Below are 10,376 nucleotides of genomic sequence, written 5' to 3'. Positions count from 1 at the left end.
ATCAATTGTTCTTTTTGCATTTGTCACCTCCAGTGGGACGGGTATGACCGGACGTGGGTCCCATGCTACTGGAGTCAAGCTATACAAGCTGATGAGGGCTGAAAGCCCGAAACCGGTCCTAGGATGCTTGTTTCCAGTCCAGGGAGGACCTGGCCTGGCAGTTCAGGCTGGACTGTTCCCATTGGGCGCAGGGTCAAGACTGATTTGCATATGGCTGGGTCCAAACTGGAATGGCATGGTGAGCAAAAAAACGATGGATTTAGGCCCAGATCTCTGTGCAGGGGTGAATGTATGACATTGTTCTGCATTATGCCCATCAATTGTTCCTTTTACATACACATATTTACACATACAAACAAATTCACACATGTACACTCTCTCACATTCACACATGAATGCACTCACCCTCAAGCAGGCATACAAAATACAGTTAAAAGCATTGTTTACTTACCTCAGCTGCCATGGAAGGGCATATTTAATCTTATTGTACTCCATTTTTATTACAATATTAGTGAATAATATATATTATTTATTCCCTATTAGTGTAATAAAAAATTGACAGAAAATAAAAGTGTGGCTTTCCAGCTGGCCCTTTGTTGTTTGCACTGCATTTTCTACCTCCGAGGCCAGGGGTCTCAAAGGCATTGCTAGAGGTCACAATGGGCCCGCCACGGGTCACAGCTGCGACCCCTAAATGACATCCATGTAAAAAGATTCTATTTATCAATCAACAGCACATTGCCAGAGAGGTTTACCTGTCTCTAAGAATGAGCAGTCTAACCCTCTTCTCTTCCAGACTACATTCCTTTGCTATGTGCTGGGTTCAAGAAGAAAAGCATGGCACGGGTTTGAGAAGGGAAATGACCATGACTTAACAGTTGTAAGTGCTTAATTATATACTGGTAACGGCTATGTACACATAATATAAAACAGCTGTAAAACGTATTAGTGTAGAGATAGCGAAATATATACAAAATACAAAAAAATAGTACAGGACGAAGCAGGAAACCATAAAAGGTAACAAGAAACTGAAGTTAAGAAATCAAAACGAAGTTAAACAATTTATTTTTTATTAACCATTTAACAGATAAAGCAGACCATTTTATTTTTAAATATAATGGGTAGTTAATGACGTTGCATGCAATTCAACTTTGACAGAAACCAAGCATTGAATTGCCTTTTATTACTGCATGGTACGTTGTGGGACGCTGTGTACACTTCTGCTTTCATCATGCGAGAGTATAAAGTTAAGATTCCCAGAACTGCTGAGAGTCATTTAATAGCCAACAGAATCAATTACTAGCCGCAGTAGGCAGCTTTTCTTTCTCACTGTTCGATGAATCGATCTGCAGGACCTCTGCTGTGCCAATACGCTCTGAAAAACAAAAGGAAAGTCAAAGCGATAGAAAACAGGGACAAACCTAATACTGTGGCTCGTGAGTTTCTACATAAGCACTTCAACTGCTCAAAGCAGATGAAACGACTGAGTACAAAACAGCCCACGAATCCATGATAACATGCAGAAATTTAGCCCAGAACAATAATCCTCACATTCCCATTTTCAGGGGAGAACACATTGGCTTAGTTATTTCCATATCCCAGAAGTACAATTCATAACCGTAAGGTGCCGTAATACCTATGCTGCAGTTCCTGTAATGGGCCACTAAACAAAGAGAAAGGACTACCTGTTATACAACAACAAGCAGTTTGTGAGAGTCCAGTCCTAAATGTGAGCAGATATTTGTCGACGCTTCGCACAGAGACTCATCTTATTGCACTGAGACTTATTTTATAACACTGAGACTTAACTGATGTTCTTAAATTCATGAATTCATTGAATATGCATTGTCCCAACAATTTAAAGTTTTACATAAAAGAAATGCTGCTGCAGCAACAGCACTTCTGTGAGGGACGTACACATTTTTTAGGTCGAGCATGGGCAGTGCATGCGCTGCTCTGTGAGGCATGCTGTATTTGAGTATAGACTTGAAGCCCAGCCCACTCTCTACACATATTTGTCATTGGCTTGTGTCATTGTCCTTCGTAAATGCTGGCTTCTGATTCGTCAATGGGCTTGATAGTCCCTCCGTAGCACCGCCTTGTCTTCATTTGGAACCTCCCATGAGGACTAGCTCTTTTACATCTCTTGTTGCATGGTATGTCTTATTTAGTCAGTAAGCACTATTTTCTTTAACGAGTTTCTCTGAAAAGGGGGGCGCCCTTGGCCCCCCCGCCCGCATGGCGGCGCGGCGACCGCCTCCCCCTTAGTGCCTCTCGGTGGTGGGGCGGGCCCTCAGGGGCGCGACCCGCCACCGATTGGCCGACGGCCTCCCTGACCCGGATACCAGGGTAGGATGTCCGGGTCAGGGGGGGCGTGCTGCTGGAGGGGTTGGGCGGGGGGCGTCGCCACCCCGCCCGGCCCCTTGGGAATAAAGAGGCGGGGAGCGCCCAGGAGACCCCCTTGTCCCTGGACGCTCCCCCACAGCGTGTTGTGCCCCGCGCTCAGGGCTTCTTTGTTTTTTAAAATTTTCTCGCTTTTGTTTTTTCAGGTTTCACGATCCAGGGCCGCCGAGTTACACGCGCTTCTTGGCAGCATCGCGAGCGGAGTCCATTCACCGCACTGGAGCTAACGGTCACCGTGAATCGGAGAATCGTGAATCGGAGCGGCTAGGGAGCGGGTCGGAGAGAAATTTTAGTCGATCCGCGAAGAGGTATTTTGCGGGGGTGGGCGCCGCATCGGGGACCTCGGAGCCAGCCGGTATTTCAGTTTAGAAGAGACCGGCGCTTGAAGAGGTATTTTGCGGGTGTGGGCGCCGCATCGGGGACCTGGGAGCCAGCCGGTATTTTAGTTTAGAAGAGAACGGCGCTTTGTTTGGGCGGTACGAGGGATTTCCCGCCTTCACAGCGGCACGGGAAGGATTACCGTCTGTTGTTAGAAGACACCCCATTAGCGCTTTGTTTTCTCCGCGCTAAGGGTCACAATCGAGTTTGGTGCAGTTTACAGGGGGAGGAAGTGAAGCAGGGTCGACCAGGACAGGACCTGGATGGGAGACCCTCAATGAAAGTGGGCAATTGTGGGAATCAGTGAATCGACATTACAAAGAAGGGGTTATTTATCGTATCATAACTGTTCCTGGTTAAGTGAGTGTTACTTTGCAATTTGATGACCCAACGAATTTGGTGTTTTTGCACATCACAAAAAAAGGTTAACAGGGGGGGTTCAAGCCTCCACTAAATTCAATCTTGGTGTTACTAAATCTACTCCTGTTTATATCCCACGGTATTGATACAATCCTCTATTCCAGGCATTTAACGACATTATTGGTGCAATTCGCTCACAGAAGGGGACGTAAGGCGTTGTGGCTGATCCAACACCGGCGGGGTGCACGCAGGACTTATCGGTAAGAGGAGAGCGGGGGGCTAGCATTTCATTGCTCCTGGTAGCCGCCGGGTGGGTCTACACTAGGTTTACTCACCCCTTACATAACCGGACAAGCCGGTGGTGTTGCGGTTGCCGTTGCATGGTGCTGAAAGATCCTCCATCTGGTAAAGGTACACAAGTTTGGCCAGTTGTGACACTAGGAGAGTAGGCAGCTGTTTTTTGGGTTTTTAACATGCCAGGATTGCGAGGTGGTAAAGGTGGGTCCAAGATGGAGGTTATGATGCGGGCCATGATGCGGGAAATGGGCGAAATTAATAAACGGCTGGGGAAGGTTGATGAATTGGAGGCACGGATTAATGAGAGGTTTGATGATGCCCCTGGCCCATCGGGTAGGCCTATTCGCCAGAGGGCGGCACCATTGCCAAGGGGGGATTTTGTTACCCCGCCTAAGAAGTCCAAGCCCAAGAAACCCAGGTATGCTGCACCTGCCCCTGGGCCGGTAGGCCCGGTACCTATCACACCTTTAGCGGTCGTCCCACCCCCTATTACACCAACGCCGGTAATTCCAGCTCCCGCGGCGCCGGCTCCTGCCATACCGCCGGGGCCCCGAGCTGCAGGGCCTGCCCCCTCACCTGTGGCCCCGATCCCGGTTACAGGCTTGCCGCAACCGGCACCCGCCTTGCCTACTACGCCAGTACCACTGGGCATAACCCCAGTGGCACCTGCTGTCCCAGCATGTAACCTAGATTCAATGCCCCCTGAATTGGTGTCTCAGATAACGGCCTTGATGCCGTGGCTACAGAAGGGGGGGGCTTTTCAGACTTCTGCAGATCATGCGGCAGAGGCGGCAAGGTTCGTGGAAAAGATTAAATCGGCAGCAGTGGCCGACAGTGTTGCAGTGCCCTCATCTTCTTCCCTTGCAGGTTCCAGTCTTGCCCAGCCGAATGGAGCTAGTGGGCAGCCGGCCCAGGTGCCCGCAAATGGTAAGGAGGTGGCTCTGCCTCTCTTGGGGGATGGTTCTATACCTTCCAGGAGTGAGAATTTAGCACAACATGTGTCACAGACTGTGAAGGAGATGATTTGGGCAGATAAATATGTGTATATTTTTTCATTGTTACTGGATAATAGGGAAATGGAGCATGCAAAGACACTGAAAGAGTGGATGCATCCAAGTGAATGGAGGGCACAGTGTTCTAGATTTAGGGTGGAGGAAACGCTGCTCAACTGGATCAGGGCTTTCGCAGTATTCACGGCTATCAAGGCCGAACGACCTCCTAATGTCCAGGCGCAATTGGCATGCTACCAGAGCAGGATTGTGGGATGGAGTGAACAGTACTCTGGGGATGCGTGGAAAGGGTACGATATAAATTTCAGGAAAGCATTAGAATTTAATCCATCATTGGCATGGGATACGGTTGACTCAATGTCATGGCATAAGCAGTTCTCAGATAACTCACCCCCCCCTCAGTCCACCAGTGCGGTCAGGGTGTTCTCTGCGAGACCCCAACAGCCCTTTCGGTCCCCCCAAGCGAGTGAGGTACCCGGGAAGTTTAGGGCCGGCGGGTCAGAGAAAAAAGGGGTGTGCTGGGACTTTAATAGGCGCACCTGCACAAGGGCCCCGGGCACCTGTAAGTTTAGACATGCATGTTCGTCCTGTGGTCACCCCTCACACCCAGAAACATCCTGCAGGTCCAAGCACGGGAACACGGGTCAGAGGGTAAGGGGAAAGCCAGTGTAACACAAACCAGTTAGGTACCCCCACGCCGGTAGATGTGTTAGCAATGATCCCATGGTTAAATAGATACCCGGACCACACAACGGCCACCTTACTCCAGGAAGGTTTCTCCCAAGGCTTTAGGATCCCGGCGGGGGGATACACAGGCAGCGCACACTGCAAGAACCAATTATCGGTGAAACACAACCCAGCGGTGGTGGCAGCAAAAATTGAAAAAGAATTATCTCTAGGCAGGATAGCTGGCCCTTTCACCGAGGTGCCTGACCCCAATTTTGTGTGTTCACCACTAGGAGTAGTTCCCAAAAAAGAGAATGGTCATTTCAGATTGATCCACAACCTGTCAGCACCTAGAGGCGCATCATTGAATGATGCCATTGAGGAGGGTATTTGTAGCGTTAAGTACGCCTCTTTCGACCAGGCGGTTAACTTGTTGCAAGCCATGGGGCCGGGGGCGATGATGGCGAAGTCAGACATTGAATCAGCTTTCCGTCTCCTCCCAGTTCACCCGGCTGATCATCATCTCTTAGGTTTTACGTTTGGGGACAAGTTCTACATGGATAAATGCATGCCCATGGGCTGTTCTATATCATATGCATACTTTGAGATGTTTAGCTCTATCCTGGAATGGGTTATGAGACAAGCGACGGGCCATCAGCAAGTCATGCATTATTTAGATGATTTTCTTTTCTTGGGTACGGCGGGCTCTCGGGAGTGTGCTTGGGCATTGCAGGAATTTTGCGTGCTCATGCGGGCTTTTGGGGTCCCGCTTGCGCCAGGGAAGACTGTTGGCCCGGCCACCTGCTTGGAATTTCTTGGCATTGAGATTGATTCAGGGGAGGGATGTTTCAGATTGCCCAGGGACAAAGTGGACAAATTCAGAACAGCGCTACGTCTATGCTTACGCAAAGACAAGGTTACCTTGCAACAATTACAGGAAGTGGTAGGGCAACTGAACTTCGCGCTACGGGTCATCCCTATGGCACGCCCTTTCTCACGCTCCATTGCCCAAGCAATGAAAGGACTACGGGAGAAACATCACCACACTAGGCTGTCGTCTGAGATTCGCCAGGATATGCTTATATGGATGGCATTCCTGGAGGATTTCAATGGCAGGGTAGTGTGGCCCGGTCCTCCCGCAACATCAGCAGAGTTGGGTCTATGGACAGACGCTGCTGGTAGTGTGGGCTTTGGCGCCATCCTGGGGAACAGGTGGGTCGCCCAGCGTTGGCCGGAAGTATGGAGAACATGGGGTCTGACCGCTAACATTGGCTTCCTGGAACTGTTCCCAATATGGGTGGCATTGAAGGTCTGGCCCAAACACCTATGTAATCAATCAGTGGTGTTTTGGTCAGACAACATGACAGTAGTGGAATGTATATGCCAACAAGGGGCACAATGTCCTTTTATACTGCGCCTGATAAAAGAGATTGTGTTGCAGTGCCTAAAATGGAATGTAGTTTTCAAGGCCAAGCATGTCCCTGGCATTCTCAATCATGCAGCTGACTCCCTCTCTCGCTTTAAAATGCAGGTTTTCAGGGAACATCTTCCTACAGCAGACCCCTCGCCAGCGCACTTCCCAGCGGTACTTTGGCAGATTGGTGCCCCAGATTACAGGACCTCGTGGTTGCTAGCTTAGCCCCCAGGACCAAGACGGCTTACGAAGGGGCGTTTTTGTCTTATTGTGCTTTCTTGGGTCAGCATTGGGAGGTGCTATGGGCGCAGGAGAACGGCTTTGCAGCCTATTTAGAATGGATGCATAGAGAAGGACGTTCAGTAGCAGCTGCGAACAGGCATAGGGCGGCAGTCTCCTTCTTTGCTCAAACCAGGGGCATGCGAGATCCTACTAACACCTTTATGGTGCGCAAGGCCTTGAGGGGTTGGCGCCGTTTACAAGGTCACCAAGCAGATAAGAGAAGACCCATCGGGCTAGCACGGCTGACGGCTTTACTGGTCGCACTGGACAGTGTCTGTAGCTCGGAGTGGGAGGTACTTCTTTTCAAAGCTGCATTTTCCTTGGCATTCTATGGGGCACTGAGAATTGGCGAGTTGGTGGCAGGGTCCAAGACTGATCTACAGGGCGGCCTACAAGGGGCTTGTGTAAGGATCAAGGAGGACACCATGTGGGTGACCATTCAGAAATCAAAGACTGACCAGGAGTCACGGGGTCACACCATAGTGCTCCACCGGGCCCTCGCCAATCCTTGCTGCCCAGTGGGGCATGTGGAAGTGTTCCATGGGCGGCGGGGGGGGGGCGCGGTGGGAGGTGCACTGTTGTGTCACGCCGACGGTACGCCCCTGACTAGGTACCAGTTCAGGAGAGTATTGGGGCTGACTATCAGACAAGCAGGTCTTGATCCCAAAGAATTTGGCACTCACTCCTTTAGAATTGGGGCAGCAACTGAGGCAGTGGCAAGGGGCCTCCCAGTGGAGAAGGTGAAGAAAATTGGGAGATGGTCCTCAGAATGTTACAAACGATATGTGCGGATTGACATGTTGTGACAAAATGGTACTCACGCCTGGTTTGTTTCCGTTTTCTTGCAGTTTCTCAGACCTGTTACGCAGGGGAGGAACTTGCCGTCGGGCAGCAACGACCTACATCATCGCGGAACAACCATCGGGATCAAAACAGGAAAATGGTTTGGATTGTGGGTCACTCCTATGTGAGACGGGCCGAATGTGTTTTTCTTTCAGGAGACCGTAAGAAAAGGGCTGCGCAACAGGGGTTTGACATCTCGTTCTTCGGGAGAGGGGGTTTATGTCTCAACCAGTTTAGGGACTTCTTCCAGGGGCTATTAGCGCGACGGCACGTCCCCGCGTCAGTGGTGATACTTCACCTGGGGGAGAATGATTTGGCCAAACTGGGGAGATGCATTCTGATGGAAGAGATTATCTCAACGGCGGGGTGGATGGCCAGGACCTACCCGGGTTGCATGGTAGTATGGTCGCAACTCATACCTCGATGGCAGTGGCGAGGGGGGGATTCGGTCAGGGCGTTGAATCACTCGGTAAAGAGGATCAACACACAGTTGGACAAGCTGTTTCGAGCCCCCCTGTTGCAGACGATTCCACATGGGTGTATCTGGGGCGAACAGTACTACCTGGGGGATGGAGTTCACTTGAATGAGGCGGGGAATGTCTTGTGGTCTAACAATCTCTGGGCCTGGTTGGAGGGATTTGCCAAACAAGCGCGCTCATGAATTGGGTCTAGATGGGGGGGAGGCCAGATCGTCGGTTAACAATGCTGGCCTGTGGCGGTAAGGTCATGACCGGTGAGCACCTATTTTTAAGGTCTGAGGGGGCGGGCATCATCCTATGGAGGTTCCCGCCCAGGGGGAGGGGCCATTGGCCACTCCTAGAACTCCAGGGGCAAGGTAATTGATGCTTCAAAGGGGCGCGGGTTGGAGTAGTCACGCTTTCCTTAGGCTGGTAGCCACCCCGCGCGCGCATACTCATGACGTCACCGGATGGCGCAGAGTAAGGGCCCTCCTTTAGTGGTTAAATGGAGTTCACGGCGTAGACCGGGTAATTACCGGGCGCGGCTGCGCATGCGCACATCTCTAGGTGAGGCGCAGCTTGTAGGACCTGACACCGGTTAGCGACCTTGCCATATGGCCAGAAATGTGCAGAAATCAAGATGAGGATGTTAGATTCGGTTAGGAAACAACATGTATTAGAGTTTTGTTAAGGTTAGCCTCTCAAACTTGTTGACGATATTGTATCTAATGTCCTGCTGATTTTTGTATAAAAATTGTTGACCATGCAATTAAAATATTTTTTAATTTCATATCTTAATAAATACGGCCGGGGGACTAGCCCCCGCCTTCCAAAGATAACCAGGCCTCATGTTCATGTTTCTGGGTGTTGGGTATCGGATGGGGGGGGCGGCAGCCAGTCGCTGACCATGTGAAAAGGGGGGGGCCCTTGGCCCCCCCGCCCGCATGGCGACCGCCTCCCCCTTAGTGCCTCTCGGTGGTGGGGCGGGCCCCCAGGGGCGCGACCCGCCACCGATTGGCCAACGGCCTCCCTGACCCGGATACCAGGGTAGGATGTCCGGGTCAGGGGGGGCGTGCTGCTGGAGGAGTTGGGCGGGGGGCGTCACCACCCCGCCCGGCCCCTTGGGAATAAAGAGGCGGGGAGCGCCCGGGAGACCCCCTTGTCCCTGGACGCTCCCCCACAGCGTGTTGTGCCCCGCGCTCGGGGCTTCTTTGTTTTCCCACCCACCATCCCTGGAACAAAAAAGTTGATGCTTTACTAGTGTGGTTTAGGTGTAATTTTGCTAGGATATTGTTACCATGTTTTCGATGCGTAATTGAACTTTATATGGATTGTATGTTTTGCTGATGATACTTTGTTTAGGAATTTTTTCCCTCTTTTAGTGAAATGTGCTGAAATATGTTTTGATGCCAATTGTGTTTAGGCCTTTTTCTCCCTTGGTAGCTATACGTTGATGCGTGTTATGATTTAGCCAGTGTAGTTGTCCTTTAGTATTTTTTCCCATAGGTCGTCGTATTTATTAGGTATGGGGCATGCGGTAAGGTCATGACCGGTGAGCACCTATTTTTAAGGTCTGAGGGGGCGGGCATCATCCTATGGAGGTTCCCGCCCAGGGGGAGGGGCCATTGGCCACTCCTAGAACTCCAGGGGCAAGGTAATTGATGCTTCAAAGGGGCGCAGGTTGGAGTAGTCACGCTTTCCTTAGGCTGGTAGCCACCCCGCGCGCGCATACTCATGACGTCACCGGATGGCGCAGAGTAAGGGCCCTCCTTTAGTGGTTAAATGGAGTTCACGGCGTAGACCGGGTAATTACCGGGCGCAGCTGCGCATGCGCACATCTCTAGGTGAGGCGCAGCTTGTAGGACCTGACACCGGTTAGCGACCTTGCCATATGGCCAGAAATGTACAGAAATCAAGATGAGGATGTTAGATTCGGTTAGGAAACAACATGTATTAGAGTTTTGTTAAGGTTAGCCTCTCAAACTTGTTGACGATATTGTATCTAATGTCCTGCTGATTTTTGTATAAAAATTGTTGACCATGCAATTAAAATATTTTTAAATTTCATATCTTAATAAATACGGCCGGGGGACTAGCCCCCGCCTTCCAAAGATAACCAGGCCTCATGTTCATGTTTCTGGGTGTTGGGTGTCGGATGGGGGGGGGGGGCGGCAGCCAGTCGCTGACCATGTTACTGCAGGCACAACATGCTTTCCTGCAGCATTCAGCACACCATGCGTACTTTTACTTCCCAAGCAGCCTGGG

General features: G+C 50.8%; 1 protein-coding gene across 2 annotated transcripts in view; it reads right to left on the bottom strand.

The window, feature by feature from the left end:
• Window positions 1-1,055: 1,055 nt before the first annotated feature.
• TBATA (thymus, brain and testes associated) overlaps window positions 1,056-10,376 on the bottom strand; it is a 211,979-nt gene continuing 202,658 nt past the window's right edge. For both annotated transcript variants that reach the window (XM_078643256.1, XM_078643257.1), the window contains exon 10: window positions 1,056-1,375. In XM_078643256.1, the coding sequence (XP_078499382.1) occupies window positions 1,293-1,375 (83 nt within the window). In that variant the 3' untranslated portion in view covers window positions 1,056-1,292. The remainder of the gene's footprint in view (window positions 1,376-10,376) is intronic.

This window comes from Lissotriton helveticus, chromosome 5_1 (assembly GCF_964261635.1).
Source record: "Lissotriton helveticus chromosome 5_1, aLisHel1.1, whole genome shotgun sequence".
Lineage (NCBI taxonomy): Eukaryota > Metazoa > Chordata > Amphibia > Caudata > Salamandridae > Lissotriton > Lissotriton helveticus.
This window is presented reverse-complemented; position numbering and strand designations above follow the sequence as displayed.